Below are 18,865 nucleotides of genomic sequence, written 5' to 3'. Positions count from 1 at the left end.
AAGTTAATCTTAACTTTTAACCAGCATGTTCCATCAAGCTGAATTTTAAGTCTGACAAAATCAAAATATTATGAACTGGCTTTTAAAACAGGGTATTTTGTGTTAACTATTTTAATTTGAAATATACATATATTCACATTATAGAGTAGTTAGTATAGGGTTTAAATGATAAAGATTTTAGCCTTGGCTGACTATAACCACAAAGAAAATGTGGTTCTCTGAATATAGCCATAGAGAAAATGGAAAATTCCATAAAAGGCAAAATGCCAACCAAACTTTTCTTATCACCATGGTAAATGTTTTCCATCTGTCTTATCCCTAGAACAACTAAAAGCATTTTTTTTTAAATTTTAAGATAAACATGTAATAGGGTCTTTGAATTTTACTAGAGAGTTATAATTTATTTCATTACAGAGTAAGAAAACATTCTCTCCCATACTCATAAATGTAAAAGAACTTACTAGCTTTAGTCCTTCATGGATGTATGTCTCTCCTACGGGACTAACACGTTTTAAATTGTCCAAGCCTTCACTGATTTTGCCTCTGAAAATAATATAATATCAAATTAAGCAAAAGAAAAATGAAGAAAGACCATCATAAGCACCTCTCAAAAAGCACGGCAGTTTTGCAACTAAAGTTTCTTTAGTAAGAAGGAAAGGAAAGAACATGGGCTTTGAGGGCAGATAGCTCCTCATACTTTTTGTCATTTTAATGAGTATTTAACAATATCTGTATTGTAACCATAAAAAATAAAAGTACTAACAATGGGAAATGTCTTGAAAAAGCCAGGCATATTCTAGGCATTTTGAGCTGAGAACAGATATCTTCTATCACATTTGTTTTACTAAATGCTGAGGAATACACATTTTCCTGCATTCAAAAAAAACAAGGATGGAGTAGGTCAACTTAAGTGAAAAAGTATTTCTGCAGCACTCACCCCACCCCCCTACAAGTCAGAAATCTTCTTGTGTTATCTGCAAATTCCTAAGGCACGTTACTTAACCCTTACTTATGGAAATTAACATTTCCTATATTTGTCTCCCAAAGTCTCATGATCTAGTCACTTCTGTGGCTTCTTCTCACCCATCCAGACACCAGCTCATTCTCTTGAATATTGTAGGTACTTAATACATATTCGATGAACAAATGAAAGAATAAATGATTGGATGGATGAATGGATGGATGATAATGGTTCTTGACAGAGACAATATAAATGAAAAAGAGGAAAAATCATAGAATAATCTTTCTCATCATGACTAATTAGCTGTCTCAATGGAGTATGTATAAACAAAGTATGACTACAATATTAACAGCTGTTTTGTGTGTATAAGTAAAAGACTCATTTTTCAGGTTTTTTAAATATAGATTCCAGACACCCCTTTGAAAATAAATCACAAGAATCTTAAGACACAAATACAAGTGTTGCAAAAACAATCCAAAACAAAGTCAAATTTTCTTTTTAAAATTAAAAGATCTGGAGAGATCTGAAAGATATTATTTTCAGAATTTTAGCCTTTAAATAGAAGCAAAAAAAATATCTTTCTAAATAAAAAAGTCATGATATGGTAAACTGAAGTATAATGCTTTAAATAAAACATGAAGAGCATCCACACTCCTGAGGATGATAGATTAAAAAATTAACTGTAAAAAGTATATTATCTGAACATCAAGGAACTTACTGGGGTCACATACAAAATTTTATATACATATATATATTTGTGTGTGTATATACATACATAAGTATATCATACACATATGTGTATGATATGTATACATCATACACTATTAAAACAAATGTCAAAAATAGTAAAAAAAAAATTATTCTGTCATCTGCAATGTTGTGTTTCCAATACTTGAAATAAATGAGTCATTCACCAGAGCCACATTCACATTTTTAAAGTAACTTATTGATTCTATTTTAATATTGTAATGAAAATTATTATCAGACAAGTTCTCCATCTCAAGAAGTTTCCAGATAACACAAGACAACTTTCAAAGTATAATCCTAATCTTCCTCCTTCCTAATTCAGTCGTCTCTACCAACCCATGTTGATTGTCTCTTAATCCTTGGTTTAAAATCTACCTACTCTGAACCTATCTCTAACTTCAATGTACTCTTTTTTCTAAGGTGCCGCAAACATATTCATGTTCAACTTTTACTACATTGAATAATTCTGTTTCTTAAAAACATTCTACTTAAAAATAATTTAATGAATTTAATTTAATTTTTTTACTTCTTAACTAGACTGGAAGTTTACAGTGGACTATCACCATGTCTATTATTTTTAATGTATCCCCTAACTCTGCGCTAACCACTTATTATGATGCCTTTTACAAAGTAAGTGTTCAATAAATTTTTCAATCTACCATAGGAAAAAAATTCATAATTCCACAGATGATGGAGTAAATTACATAATTTATAAACTTGTTTTATCTAAATATTTATGTTTTAATATCTACAGAAACAACTTGAAACTGATTCTGTCTGAATGCAGATAAAAACCAAATATTTGGTACTTCACAAAACTGAGTGGCAGCATGTCCTCAAGCATTAACGTTTGCTGCCAAAAGAGAAATGAAAAAGACAACTGAAATCCAAGTTTAAGCAAACAAATTTTGCATGGTGAAAATCACCTTCTCCATTCAGTTCAGATTCAGCTCATCATTACTTCTGAGGACCAGACAACACCAGCAGAAGACTCTAAGCTGAAAGAACTTGACAAATGTGGGATTCAGAGTGTTTGGGAAGGTAGGTCTCTGCTGGCTCATTTCACCGGAGGAAGCAGAGCACCTCTTGCTTTTCTATGTGTACCCATACCTGCCACCATAATATTCTAAGCTGCTCTGAATTGCATCATTACTTTTACAGCTGCAGAGTCATAAGAGGAAAATTGTTCCTTGCCCATAGCCAATAACATCAACATACATTGAGTCCTGGTCTGTCACTTTCCAGAGTAACTACATAATCTGTCAGCCTCTCCTCCATCAACAAGTGTCACCAAATGGGAAATGGAAACCAAAACAAGATAGGGTCTTTGAAGGATCCCAAGAAACTAAAAATAAGTTCTAAATTTCTCTATTAGTAAATGGTAAACTAAGGGGGAAACAAAATTATGTAGCAGGTGAAAAACACAACTCATCCATCTATACTGTGACTTAAAGAAAACTCTAAGGGAAAGCAAGGGAGAAAATGATAAAAAATAAAAGAAGAAAAAAAATGGGTATGTTAAGGAGATCAGCTCCAATCCAACATCATCTTAGAAGATCAGCTTCACTGAGTCTTATGGCTTCAGGGTTATGTCTTCAGCTACGAGGAAGAGCAATATCGAAACTACTTTGGTGTTTGTTGTGAAGCTGTCGTTAAGGGTGCTGCTCAAGACACACAAAGTGCCCTATGAGGTCACACAGCAGAAGTTTCTTTGCCACCCCTGAGTGATCACTATATACTTCCTCCTTTCTGCTAACTACAGCTATGTAAACTGTTTCTTGCCCTATCAGGAACCCCATGATAAATTTCTTACTCATTCAGAAAATTCTGCTAAGTTCATATGGTTATCATATTGCTACACCCTCTTTTCCAAGATCTTAAATTTTCTTTTTATATGTTATTAATTTTCTGCAATGTTATTATATTCTGTGTAGCTTCAAATACTTTTTGGAAAGAGGCAGAATTTAAACAAATAAAATAGGATATGAAACTACTGTTTTCCAGTTGTTGTTTGTTGTTGCTGAACATCAGGGGACTAATGAACTCTCTTCTTGACTTTATAACTATGTTGATTGAAAAGAGAGAATGAGGCAGGGGGTGGGAGGTGGAGACAAAAACACAGTGACTCATTTTTTTAATCTATAAAATTAACACTTTCAGCTCTGTTAGTGTTTCTCAAGTTTCTCTGCTGAGTAGGGAAAAGAAGAGATAAAAGGGAAGAGGCAGGACAAGTAGACAAGAGAAGGGAAGGGAAGGAAACCACAACTGCCATGCACTGTGCCACATCAAGGGCTTTTCTCCATCCATAGAACACTTGGGACTGCGGAAGGTGTGCATGATGTCATAACTAAAATAAAGATGTATTTTATAAATAGTGGCATAATAAAATGGTTGGCAGAAAATTCTGACTTGCCCAACTAGCACAATTAAGGCATAATTTTAAGTACCTTCTACTTGTGACTAAAGATATACATTTATAAATATATCTGTATATTTAACCTGAACTTTTCAATGAGCATCATCTTAACTTTCCAGATTTTAAAGCTCTTTCCAGGTTTCAGTCAATCAGTCTACACACATTTGCTGAGCACCTACCACATGTGAATGCTGTGATCCTACACGGTGATATGAGAATGACTCATGCTTAGTCCACAGCTACCTTTACACCCATCTCTACAGATGTAGTGTCGTTCTCCCTCGAGCTGGATGCTGGGATCATCTGAAGGGCTTTTAAAAAAAATCTCTTCTGGACTCTAATGGAAGAAATTCTAATCCACTTGGTGTGTGCTGGGGTCAGGGTATTTTTTGGAAATTCCCCATAGTATTCTAATGTGCAGCCAGAATTAGGAACCTCTGATCTAATCTAATTTTAAAACCTTTCCATTTTGTTGGAATGCTCTTTTCCTTCCCTATTTTTCCAGTCAGTTCTTCAATCAAAGGAGTTTTGGGGTAACTAGGATAATCTTTCAAACTGTAAAATACAGTTTCTGGAATGATATGGTTTATAGCCAAAGAGAACATGGATTATTTCCAAGCCTAATCTCATTTCCTCATCTATAAGATAAGGATGAAAATACCCACGCCATGGGGTCATTGTGATGATTAAACAGCACATAATAAGTACTGAGTTAGCTGCAGCTACTATGGTGGTTATCGTTGATATTCATCACTCCCCTGTTAGTAGGATTTTGTTCACTCAGTTTACTTTCTTCTTGATTCCAAGGCGAGCAAGCTCAGTAAACTGAGGGTTGAAAATATTTGATATAGATCCAGAAAGGAGGAGGGGAAAGGAAAAGAGAAAAGAGGGAAGAAAGTGTTATACTGAAGTTTTAATAAGGAGAAGGTCTTAGAAAGGAATTACATGGAAAGCTACAGAATGAGATGGGAAGACTCAGGGATTGGAGTAAATCAGAGATGAACTGAAACTTTGGTTCTGCAACAAACAAACCATGTAACCATCTGCACTTATTTAACTTCCTGGAGTTCACTTTCCATAGCCATAAAATGTAAATAAGAATGGCTGTCCCAATGGAGTTTTCATTCACTCATTCCATAGAGATTTATTAGATGCCTACTATCATGTTTATAATATAATGTTATTTGGCAGCTTTGAGCATTCAGAAGGTAGTGGGCACCTGTACAGAAGGGCTGTTAGAGGAGATAGACAGGAGAAAGGAAGTGAATAGTACCCAAAACAAACCCTCTTCATTACAGTTTGTCCTCTGCACTGCTATGTTGCTCTTCTAGAAAACCTATAAATGGTGGCAGGCTGGATTTGAGGTAACAGATGGCACAATAGATAAGACTCCAGGCTCTGGAGCCAGAGAGCTCCAGCCAATTATCTAACCTTTGCATCCTTCAGTTGTTTCATGTTAAGCAAAGGTAACACCAACACTAACTCCACAGGGCTACTGTGAAAATCAAAGGAGTAAATGCATATAAAGTGTCTGGTACAAAGTGAGTGTCACATAGATATTAGTTATTGTTCTTTTAACACATAACGTGTCAGGGACTGAGCAAGGTCATCTGCCAGCTCACCCTCAGTTCTTTCATTACATATCAAACCATGAACACAACCCACAGGTCAAGCATGGGGCCTTGGCCACCTTAATTCCCAGCTCTAACACTTACTAGCCTTAGTAACTTTGTGACTTTGGTAAGTTAAGTACCTTCTCTGGGCGTGCATTTCTCCCATCTGAAAATGGGGATATTGATAGTACTTATGTAGTGGAGTTGTTATAAAAATTAAAGAGACTATTACATGTAAATAGTTGGTACACTGAATGGCACCTAGGTGTTCAATAATCAATACTAACTGTCTATATCAATTCACGGTACCCCTGTCTCTTACCCATAGAAGGGAATGTAAGTAGGAATTATCGGCTTTGCTTGTCACAGTTGGGAGCCTCATTTGAGAACTTCCCTTCACTAGTCCCTCATAAAACACATAGAATTTTTACTTCACATTAAGTTATACAAACTCCAAATCATATGCATAAGTATTCAGTATTGCTCTTGAACAGTTGAGTACCAACAATCCTAAAATGTATTCCTTTTATAGCATAATTTTAAAATATTTTAGGAAAATTGTCATTTCTAATGAATAAAACTTCAATTCTCACATTTTTACATATTAATTCTTAAGACTTTGAGAGTTTGAATTTAATAATACTATTCAAAATCACAAAGGTAAAAGGAAATGTGCCCATCTATTCTAAACTAACTCAAGAAGGAAATAATGTTAATATTAAAATAATAAAAACAAAAGAGAAAGTATTAATGTTACTAATAAACAGTTTTAATTTATATAAAAGAATAAGAGAAATGAGAGTGAGAGGCTAATAATAAATAATAAAAGTAAATAAAATCTGTCAGTCAAAATTTGCTGACATAGGTTATGGGTTACACCAAAATCTAAAGACCAGTGCCAAAATTACCAATCTACTTTGTTATTTTGGTTACACACAAGGTTTATTTTATTTTTCTCCAAGCTGGCTTGTTTATTTCTGAAAGAGATTCATCTTTGGAATTTCATTATTACTTTCCTGATAAACTATGGTAGATAATCTCCAACTATGACCTCCATCAATTCCTTCCCATTCTATATGTGCCCACTCTCCCATCAAGAGATGGAATTTATATCCCATCCCTTTGAATCTGGCCCAGCCCTGTTACTGCTTGGCAATAGAACAATGATATTCTTAGACAGCTGAGTCCAACCCTTAAGAGAACTAGAGACTTTGCTTCCTTCATCTTATAATACTTGCTCTTGGAATGCTCTTTCAGAATCCAGTTATCATGCTGTGAGAAGTCCATGCCACATGCAGAGGTCACATGGAGGAGAACCAAGTTATTCCAGCTCTAGGTGTGCTTCAGAATCAACAACCACCCTCTATGACTATAGCACACCAGATAACATCATATGGGACAGAGAAACCTTCCATTTGAGCCATCAACTCACAGAATTGTGAGAGAGAACAAAATTGTTGTTTAAGCCACTAAGTTTTGGGGTGCTTTTCTATGATTACTGTGCCAACTCCAGGCCTAAGCCTTAATAAGGCATGGGAGTTTCCTTTTTGTACCCTTGGTAGTTAGCTGCCATATAAAAACTTTAACTATCCTGAGACCACCATGCAGAGGAGGAAACCCAACCTAGCCATGTGCAGAAGCCACATGGAGGAGAATGAAGACTCCAGTCCACAGTCCTAGCTGAGCTCCTAGACAACAGCCAGCACCAGCACCAACTTGCGAGCCACCTGGGTGAGGTCATTTCAACTCTTCTAGCCATTCCAGCTTCCCAGCTGACAACATGTGAAGCATGAGAACTGCGCATTCAATGCACAATATCATGAGAAACAATAAATTGTATTTATACCACTAATTTTAGGGTAGTTTATTATGCAGTAATAGATAACCAAAATAGAAATTGTGACTAAGGTAAAAGATAAATGATCTTGAGAAGACTGACAGTAAAGACTGGAAGAGCAGTGAGCAAATTGTTATTGGAGGCTCAGTTTCATGTTCATGTCTGCTGCATTCCATTGGTTAAATTTAGTAAGCCATAGGCCCAACCCAGATTTTTTAAATTAAATATTTAAATAAAAAATACTTACATACACATATATTATATATATTATACATATTACATATATAATCATGTATACACATGTATGCATATATGTTGTATGTATTCTGTGTTTCATTGGAGGTCACAGAAGAGCAATCTATCACAAAAGCTAAAAGCTTCATGCGGCTACGCTATCAAATGCCAATTTAGATAACTGCATAATCATAAATGCTATAGGTATTTATATCATAGGTCAATTCTGTTCTTTATCCTCAAGAGAATATTAGCCAGAGATATTAGTCCTTGAAATGAACAAAACTGCAAACAAAATGTAGGCATACACAAGAATTTTATAATTAGTCAGTTACATAACATAATTAAATTTCTCTTGGAAGGCAAAACTTAGTTGATTGAGTAAAATATGAAACATAACAATGTTCTCAAGATGTTATTCATGTCTATAGAAATGATTTAGAATCTGCTTAGCATTGTACTTTACCTGAGCTATTATGTATAAAGCATTTAGCAAAATGTCTGATACATAGTAAGTGCTCAATGAAATTTATCTACTACTTTTGTCTCCTTCCATTAATAAACCACAATATTAATCAGTCTGACAAAATTAGAAAAATTACATGTGGGAAAATTTGTTCATTCATTCAAATACTATACCCATCCTAGCTATCTATTTAACTGCGTCATTATATACTGCTATACAACGTATGTAGGAAGGACAAATTGCCAAAAAAAAAAAAAAAATTATTCCCTACTAGCTCCTCAACTTAAAAATTTTTTAAAGTTTTCAAAAGAGTAAAAGATGATTTTTCCAGACACAAACATTTCTAATACATCCCAAGTTACATCTTAGTAACTTGTACTTTATATAAAAACTTGCTTATTCTTTATTTAACATGTCACTCTAAAGCCAATATATGCCAAGATCTCTGTGGTCCAGATTCCAGACCGATGAATCCAAGGTAAAGTCCTAGATTCAAAAATATCTGCTTAAAAAATGCCCCACACAATCTGGGTTCGTGAAAATTTTTTCTCCAATTTAGTCTACGCTTACCAAAGTGTGGTACACAGATCACATCTAAAGTTCACATCTGCTGTATCTTGAATGCTTACACTCCATGTCCCCATTCAATGCCTTGCTGGGCCATGAGAAACCAACCTCTGCATTTTACCACCTCAGTGTGCCAGGTCTGTCTTCCAGGCACAAGCAACAATGTATTTAATTTTCTAGAACACACTCATTAAGCAGATATGGGACTTCACTGAAAGTAACTGTTCACATACGCACAACCAGAATCCAAGATGCTGCCATGCCCAGACCTCTCAGGATTACCAAACGTGTGGCCCAAACTGACTTTTCTAAACAGGAATAATTAGTTCCCCAATAGAATCAAAACAAAAACAATAGAGTCACTTCCTCTCACTGAGTCACTGGTTTGTAAGAGAACAGAATACACTTAGAGGATGAATATGTCTTTGAATTATGACAATTCTGACTAATTGTGAAAACTGGAGAAGGGGGAAACAGAGAGAGTCTGAGGCAGTGCAGTGGTTAGGTAGTCACGCTCACGAGCCACACCCAGGTGTGAATTCTGGCTCTGACTCCCTAGCTGTGTCACTTTGAGCAAAGTCACTTGACTTCTCCAAACTTCTGCCAGAATCCTGGCACATGATGGTGATGGTGCGGTACGATGATAACCTCCAAATCCCATTTCAACCTCAGTCTCCTTTCCAACCAGTCATCAATTAGGCCTTCTCATGCATTGCATGCATTTTATCACCCCAACATTTCTATATGGTAGGAATGATTAGCTCCTTTTAGCAGACAAGCGAATTGGGCAGCAAGAGGTGAAATAACTTGTCCAAAGTCACACAGCTAGTATACAGCTCCTATGTCTTTCTGACCCAAAGTCCAATGCTGGTGTTTTCATTTTAACAAGGAGCCTTCAGGATCCTCCAAGTTAACAGCTGAATATGCTCTATTCCTAATGCTTACTCTTTCCAACCCTTGAGTTCCATTTTGATTCCAAAATAGCTGTCTCTGGCTACAGAAGTCAATAACATTTCTTTTTAATTTAAATATTTGTTTAATAATAGTATTACATTGTCATTGAAATAAAATTGAATAACCTAGATGTATGGAAATTAAAAACATGAAGGCTCTCCCCACCCTGAATCTCACTGCTAAGACAATATTGTTGTTAGCAACTTGTTGCTCAACTTCCAGACTTTTTTCCATGCATTCATTATTATACACACACACACACACCATAAAAACAGGTAAATTTTTGGGTTGTTTTGATTTATCATCTTTAACAGAGTATTCTGCACCTTGCTTTTCTCAATTAGTATATCTTAGATATATTTTCATGGTGATATATATGGATTTTCCAATTCTTTGAATGACTGTATCGTATCCCATTCTATGTCTAAATTTATTATAGTATCATCAATTGACGAGCATTTAGATTTACTACAATTTTCACTATAATGAACAATGCTGCAGTATTTAATTTTGCACATACCTATCTTTGCACACTGGTGTTAGTATTTCAGTAGGGTATAGTCCTAAAAAGTAGAATTGCTGATAACAGACTTCTAAACTTTTACAGATACTGACAAATTTCACTGCAAAATGAATGAACCAATTTATAAATTACCAACTCTTATAAAAGACTATTTTATCACAAGTAAATTTTTAATTCAGATTTAAAGGAATTAGAAGAAATCCTTTCAAATAATAGAAATGTGTATATTATTTAAATTTTCATATAAATTTAATCAAACGACTTCTCTTTAATTTCCCACAAGTTTGCCTAAGGAATATTTTTTCCTAAGTAATTGATTATTATTCTCAGGTCAAACAATTATATGACTTTTTCAATTTGGGGACAATTATATCAAAAAGAGAGTTGGAAATGTTTGTAACTGATCTATAACAAAAATGAGAAAATTAGCAAATATAAGTCATCATTTATCACCTCTCAAGGAGAGAAAATATATGATAGCAGCTAATAACTCAGGTTCTAGAGTCAGACCAACTCAATCATTCATTCAACAAATACTTACAAGCATCTACTATGGGCCAAGCCCTGTTCTAGGTGTTAGATATATGGGTGAAGGTAAACAAGACAAAGAGGACCCCTCTGCTCTCATGCAGTTTACATTAGGGTTATGGAGATAAAATAATTTGATTAACAGAACAATTTCAAAAAGTGATAACTAAATAGAGTATTGTGAGACGTTACCAGGGAGGTGAGGCAGGATTTCTTTACACCTGATGGTGAGGCAAGGCTTCTCAAAGGAGGTGATGCGTGGGATGAGGCCTCAATAACAAGCATGAGCTGGTCAGGGGATGATCTGGGGCAGACAAAGAGCAAAGCTGCTAGTGCAGAGAGAAGGTTGGTCTGTTCAGGGAATGGAAAGAGGGCCAGTATACAAAGCTATGGCATACAATGTTGTAGGAGAGGTTTGGGTGAGCAAAGCAGGTAGGGCTTTTAGGCCATTGGGAAATGTGTGCTTTCTATTCTAAGCCGTTAGATTGTCTTAAGCACAAGAGGGGCATGATCTACTTTACGCTTTAAGGGACCATTCTGGCTAATATACTGCCCACCACTGATTAATTGTGTGTTTTGGACAAGTTACATTACCTTTCTCAGCTTCAGTTTCCTCATTTATAAAGTTGAGATAACAGTATCTGTTACATGGAGTTGATATAAGGGTTAATGGAAAGCATTTTGCACAATATCTAGCACATAATAATTGTTCACTAAATGTTTTTGATTAACTCACTTTTACATCATTAAGATTACATTAAGCAGAACTAAGCATAATTCACTACCCCCAACACAATAGCTAAGAATATCCTTTAAAATTAGTCCTGATTCAAATTCTCTAATATTGAGAGGTTGGATATTTCCATATTGAATCAACAGTCAGCACTTTCCTCTTACCTGATCCTATAATACAGCCCTGAGCTATATGTGTTTGTGTATGTGTTTGTGTACACAAACAGCCCCCTACTGTCACATAGATTATTCATCCTTGTGTTACCTCCAGAGTCTACAATGCTCAATACATCATATGCAGATAGGGCAGGCAAAGCAGGTAGGTAGGTAGGTAGGTGGATGGACTAACAGATATATGGAAGATAAAAATCATGGGGGCAAAAGAAAAAAAGAGAGTGCTTCAAATTGAATTATTCAAAATAATAATATTTTTAAATCATGAGTATATAAAATGCATAACTGATCATTTCCTGCCATGTGTATTATTCTATTCATGCTTTTACATAGTACCGAATTCATGCTGAAACCCTAACAGAAGACACAGCCCTACTGTAAGGACTTACTGTCTTCCAATCTTGCTTCATCTCTACTGAAAATATTTAGCAACACTCTGAGAAACATGAAAGAGGTACTTCTCATATTTACCAAGGTACTGACAAATTATAAGTAATAGAACCAAAATTGTGAAACCTGCTATATTTGACCTTTGCATTTTCCATGCACTCAGATCTCTTAGTGTGACATCGAGAAAGTTTATACATAGAATTCCTCTTTCTAGGCTCTTGAAACAAGGATCCCCAATAGTTGTGGAAACATCTGTTCAGTGATCTTGCATCTAAATATGTGAATGGTTTCTACACACTTAAAATTGTATAATGGACGAAAAGTGACATTATATCCAAATATAGAGGACCATAGAAATTTGAAAAGTCATTGATTTAATTAAATAAAATTAGTAAAAGAAAAACTAGGTTTAGAAAATAATCCTTTAGGGCAGACTGTTCTGTGGTATACAAAAAACTTTTCTATGCATTGTCTTATTTTTGATCCTCACAAATCTCTTAAGAAAACATGGTAGATTATGTCTGCAGTTTATAAACATAAAAACTGACACATTGAGTAGATGATTTACCCCAAGTCTCTAATCAGTAAGTAGCAAAACTGGAGCTCTAACCCAGGCCTTCTCAGTGTACATTCTGCCACCCCAAAGTAATGCAACGTGCCAAATCGTGCAATTTGTTAAAACTGAACTTATTTCTATTTAAAAAGAACCAGAGGAGCCAACTATATCGGGGAAAAAAAAAAGTGCAAGTAGCATTATTAAAATTCCTCCTGGAATTTTATTATAAATCCTTTCAAGCAGGATAATAATCCCTTTATATAAGCATAATTCCTCCTGATCATTAAAATACTACATACTCCCTAGTTGCAGATAATAATAATAGCAACATAAGAGCCCTCATCTCTTGAATACACATATGCCAGACTCTCTCCTACATTCTCCACATTCATTGACTTCAATTCTTACAGCAATCTTATGAAGTAGGTATTATTATTATCACCACCACCATCATCATCATTATATAAATGGAAAAAACTGAGGCATAAAGAGGTTAAGTAACTTGTCCATGACCATTTGGCAAGTAAATGGGTTCAGCAAATTTTAGGTGCAACATTACGCTGCCTTTTGAAATAGAAGCTTCTTTATCCCATTCTAACCTCTCCCCTATCAGATTCAACCAATGATAAGGGAAGAATCTCTAGTTGAGATGAACATGATTTAAGCCCTTTCCATGCATGTTTATGCAATACCAATCTTGCCGACCTGTGACTGTACTTTATCAAAGTGCTGAAGGATTCACATGTAAAGCACCTAACAGAGAACCTGGCACAATGTATGCAGCTGACAATTACTGAGAGTCTACTGTGTGTCTGGCATTATTCTAAATCCTTTTCTCTATACATACTCCATAAATGTTAACTTGGTTCTTTTTTTGTCCTAATGGATAGGCTGAATCAAAAGTTGTTTCTTTGGAAATTAAGCTGGGCAATAGAGAAAACTTCTTTTCATGAAGGCAAGGACTGTTATATCAATGGTATAAAAAGCTGTTGTATATGGGTTGTTAGGGACTACTGTTGCTCTGGCCCTTGATGAGACCCAGATGCACATAAAAATGTATGAGAGGAAATATAAATGAGGAGACTGAGGTCATAAGATGGACTCCCCACCTACAGAGAGATTTCCTGTCCAGGAAAAGTAAAACTTAAAGCACAAAGAAATTAGAAGTTTGATTGATTTTCCAAATCAATTATGTGAATTTTAAATGTTATCTCCCTGAGTTCCTTTAAATATTATGCTTTCTCGACACCTTTTTTTTTGCGGTATGCAGGCCTCTCACTGTTGTGGCCTCTCCCGTTGCAGAGCACAGGCTCCGGACGCGCAGGCTCAGCGGCCATGGCTCACGGGCCCAGCCGCTCCGCGGCATGTGGGATCTTCCCGGACCGGGTCACGAACCCGTGTCCCCTGCATCGGTAGGCAGACTCTCAACCACTGCACCACCAGGGAAGCCCTCTTGACATTTTTAAAGGAAAAAAAAAAAAAAAAAAACTTTAAAGACAAAACTTTTCAGAAATCCACATATGTGAAAAAAGATACAACAGCCTCCCTTGCTAAAACTACAGTTTGGAGAAATTTGATTTCAAAATAACACTAACCCATTCATTTATTCAACAAGAATTGAGCAAGAACTATCTTGCATACTTTGTGTTAAATGAAGTAGACATAAAAATGAAGTAGAAAATCTCCCTTCCCACTATGGAAAGAACCACTCTTTAAAATATGTCAAAGACTATTTCTAACTTGCCACAGTGATGGGTCCAAATGAGACAGAAATGGTCATATAAAATACTATGATATTGGTTTGGGAAAAAAAAATACATACACACACACACACACACACACAAAAATGAAAGCAAGTTCCTTTATAAAGGTAAACATATTCAGCATCAGTGGACCTCAGAGTAAGACTGGAGATTCAGGACGTCTGCTCAATCTAGTAGATTATCCAAATGGATCCATATCTTTCTCCTCTCTAAAATTCTTCCAATTCCTGGTTGATTAATATATTACATCTAAACATGAAAGATGTAGAACAGAGAGGGGAACAGAGAGGGGGAAAGTGGGAGGTAGTAAATACACAACTAAGGCAGAGATATGGGTTTCATTGTACATTCCACAGCCAATATGAATGATATCGATTTTCAGATTACCTGCTCTTTTATATTATTCATACTTCCTTTTCCCTCTATTAGTGAAGAGAACGAAATTGTCTGTGCACTTGCTTGATTTCACTGAGAGGCCTGAATCACCACTTGGAAATATCAATCATTCCTTTAAGATTAGTCTCTACTAAAAGCCTGCAGTGAAACGATAATGCACTAACCTGTCTCCAGTTAATGGCAAAATAATGGTTGCTTGAGAAGAAAACACAATGAAAGATAATCTCATTTGAGGGCTGCAAAATAAGAAAAGAGGCAGTTAAAACATTTTTAAAAGAAATATTGATATAATACAGATGTATAGCTAGGGAGTCTCATTTAAAATCAGTCTCACTGAATGGTTCAGGCTTCTTTTAAATGGAACTCCCTAAGCAGATACACTTAACTCTGCTCAACATTACTGCATAGGTCATTTTGGATTTAGTCAGTGCTTCTCAGCACTCAAGCACTCCTCCCTGACCCATAGGACTGTTTAGGTAGAGGCTAACTAGAAAGATGAATTGTAGGCCAATGGAAAATTTTTTGGTAGAAAGTGCTTCTTCCTTTGATGTTCTATCTCATCTCCTTCTAGGAGGCCAATCCCTTCAGAGTGATTATCATTAGCAATTTTAGGGCTGGAGAGCAGTCCGTTTGATTTAATTACCACAGCTATGAAAAGGAGTTCATACAGAAGTTATCCTGAAGTAAGATTACTTAAAGAGTGTCATGGGCAATGTGGAACAGAAGAACAAATCACATTTTCAATTTTCCAAGTCTCAAATATCACACTCCAGTTGGCAACAACTGCCCTGGCTAGCTACACCTTCTAAGCTTTAAGCCTTGAGCTCACAGAATGGTTCTAGTTTCGAAGACACTCTGTGCAACTCTTACTAAGATCTGAAACTGAAGATGTGAAAGTAAGACCTACAAACTGAAGAGCAGAATGGTATCAAAAGGTTATACATATTTGAAAAGTCATTCTCTTCAGCAGTCACCCTTTATTTACTTTCTACAATGCACTGTTGGTTAGTAACTGAGCAACTAAACTTGAACCAGAGAACTGTGTATTATAGAATTCCAATTTGTAAACCAGACCAAATAAGAGCCCCACTTCTTGGAAATATACTGAAATGACCCACTGCTTTTGATCAAAATTTATGGGACTCTGCACACTCTTGGATTAAATCAGAAAATTTATAAACAACTCTTTCTTCTGCCTTTGACATTTAAGGATATAGGGCCTTGTTTATTTTTCTCTCCTAGACAAGTTTACCTCAGACCTTGTCCAGAAATGAGTGTTATACTTGGCTTCTTAAGCAGGAGACTGATGATTAAACATGGACAAGCATACATTTTTATAGGGATAAACTTACTGCTGCCAATAACTAAAAGCAAGGATTGCCTAGGCCTCTACAGATTGTTTGAAGTTACTTGCAACATGACTTTCAAAATGTTTTGATCATCCAAGCCTGTTTTACAGAAAACATTTGGGCTAACAAGACTGAAAGAAGCAATATTTAATGATACAGCTCCTTTTCATGTCCTTTCCATTATCTTGATAAACTTGCATTTGCTCATTGCATTTTTTCTTCTGAAAAAAAAAAAAAGGAGAAAAAAAAAAAGCCTCAAAAGACTAGTGTCCTAAGGTTATTTTTAAATAGGGATGCCACTAATTCCTGGTTACCTCTAAATAAGAGAGTAAGCTGGATTTCATAGCAGTTATGCTTTTTATAGGAGAGAAACCAATCTTTCCTAGTAAGGCTTATTGCATATATAGAACAGTTAAATTTTAAACCAGCCACACGCCCACATATTGCGTAAACACAAGTCGTTTCTTTAAACACACACAAGTGTCTTTCCTGGTAGTGGGTTATTAACATGTGTTCATTTGAAGTTTACCAACACTTATTATTTTTTTAATGAGGACCTCAACAATGCTAAGAATTGTATGGAAAGGAAACTATGTTATGGATACTATTAGCATAAAATTTTTAATGTGGTAAATTATGAGAAAGCATAACTGAAATTCAGAACAGATGAAAATTCAGAAAGGAAAAGACATTTGTAATTGTATCTGAAGATACTTCCCCAGAGCCTGAGCCAAGTTTCTGGGATCCAGATGAAAAAAGCCCTCAACAACTGAAGGGCTGTCCTAATAACAGCATGTGTGTGATAAGACCTTGAGGCACTTAAAAATCAACATTTCAGTAAAGGCTTTCCCTGCAAATGGTTTCCAACTTCCCTCCACATTAAACTCCCCTGCTTAGAAATGGAAAGTGGGAGAAATACCTCACAAATCTCTCTGTGAGTTGCTGGACAAAATTGTAAATTTCAATCCAGTTATTTGCCACACTCCCAGACCTGAAAAAGGAAATTGAACTGATCATAAAAGCAACACATTTACTGGGGCCTAATCTGATCTCTTCTTCAAGCAAAGTAACAGCGTCAGCATCTGAAACTTAGGTGCTACGAGAATCTAGGAAGTCAACCCATCTTCAGGGACCACCTGCCTGCTAATTGTTTGGAGTAGGATCCCAGCTCTTCAAAATAAACACAGCTTTCCTTAGAAGGAAACGTAAACCACACTGGGTATGTTAACCTTAGACTTTGCCTAGCTACAATGAAAGAGCTGCGATCAGGATAAAACCAGGCAAACTCTAGCCAGCGTGAGGCGCTGAGGACAGAGGGGCCGAGAAAGAGTCTTGTCTGGGTTACAGGGTCGCAGAAGGCTATCCCAAGTGGCCGCACTCCCATTTCCCAAGAAACTCCACAACTGGCCAGCAGTGACTACCCATCTCCCAGCGAGCCTAGCAGCTCAGGGATCCTCCTATCACCCCGCAGCCCGCAAAGATCCGAAAGCGCTAGCTTTTCGGACAGAGATAGCAACAGGGCACCCATCACCGGGTTACCCACACCCCTCCCCAGGTCGCACATACATCTCAGCCTCCCCAGCCACAGCTCACTACCCAGTGCCACTCTCACCAGAAGACCCTGCATCTCCCTCCCGCACTCACTTGTCCAGGACGAAGTAGAGATCAAAGGCTCCACGGCAGGAGGGCTGCTCCTGGGCGCTCACCAGCCCCCCAGGACCGCTGAGAGCTAACAGCCACAGCCCGGGGACCAGCCAGCTCCCGGGACTGCGCGCCGGGGAGAGCCCCGCCACCATCCTGCGGCCAGGGGTCTGCGACTCCCTCCTGCTCACAGGCCCCTCTGCTCGACTCGGTGGCGACGCTAGGGTGGTAGGAGTTACCAGGGACGCACCCTGGGGTGGGGGGTTGCGAGCAGCTAGGGCGCCGGCGCCTGGGTCAGCAGGACCTACTAACTGACAGAAGGAGGGAGACCGGGAAGGAGGGAGGTCCTAGGAGGACAAAGGGAGACTCCGCAACCGCCGCAGCTGCCGCCGGAACTCTTGACGAATCCCAGTGGAAGAGCGATCCAGTCCTCCCCCTCCCGATTCCGGAGAGTTCCTGCAGACAATAAGGGCCCTCGGCGACAGCTTGCAAGAGAAGTTCCTCCCCGGCCTCTGGTCGAGCCTCTAGCGCCCGTCTGGAACCCGGACCGAGAGTTCCAGTCCGCCGGGAGGGCTCGATTCCGGCTGCTGCAGCGCGAAGCGGGACAGGCACCCCCGGGACGCGGCCGCCGCCGCGCAAACTTGGACTGGAAACCCCTCTTCTGGTTCCCTTCCTCCGGCGGCCCAACTCCGCTCTGCACTCCAAACTTTCTTCCTCGTACTCCACTCCGGCACAGCGCAGCCGGGCGGTCCCCTTTAGGGGAGGAGGCTGAACTGGCCCCGGGACTGGTGGCTCCGGAGAAGCCACTCACAGCAGGCCAAAAGCGCGATCTGGCCGGGTGCCCGCAGTGTCAGTGTGCGCCCGAGGGCGGGGCCTGATCCGAAGGCCGCCGAGCCACACACACGCACGCTTGTGGGTTCGTGCCGAGCTGAAGATGACTAACGCTTGTCAGTTTTTGGAAAGGGGATAAGTAGTTTAGAAAAACAGATGTCCTCTAGAAACTAAACATCTCCATGTA

General features: G+C 37.7%; 1 protein-coding gene across 2 annotated transcripts in view; it reads right to left on the bottom strand.

Moving 5' to 3' along the window:
• Positions 1 to 18,641, bottom strand: part of ANTXR2 (ANTXR cell adhesion molecule 2) — a 165,678-nt gene extending 147,037 nt beyond the window's left edge. Inside the window, exons 1-4 of one of the 2 annotated variants that reach the window (XM_060012293.1) lie at positions 17,851 to 18,641; positions 17,126 to 17,197; positions 15,022 to 15,093; positions 462 to 543 (exon numbers count right to left, since the gene is read on the bottom strand). In XM_060012293.1, the coding sequence (XP_059868276.1) occupies positions 462 to 543; positions 15,022 to 15,093; positions 17,126 to 17,197; positions 17,851 to 18,002 (378 nt within the window). In that variant the 5' untranslated portion in view covers positions 18,003 to 18,641. The remainder of the gene's footprint in view (positions 1 to 461; positions 544 to 15,021; positions 15,094 to 17,125; positions 17,198 to 17,850) is intronic. The other variant, XM_060012291.1, reaches the window with a different exon arrangement.
• Between the last annotated feature and the right edge of the window lie 224 nt (positions 18,642 to 18,865).

The sequence above is a fragment of the Delphinus delphis genome, chromosome 5 (assembly GCF_949987515.2).
Source record: "Delphinus delphis chromosome 5, mDelDel1.2, whole genome shotgun sequence".
NCBI lineage: Eukaryota > Metazoa > Chordata > Mammalia > Artiodactyla > Delphinidae > Delphinus > Delphinus delphis.
The sequence above is the reverse complement of the archived record's forward strand: the minus strand, read 5'-3'. Positions and strand labels throughout refer to the sequence as shown.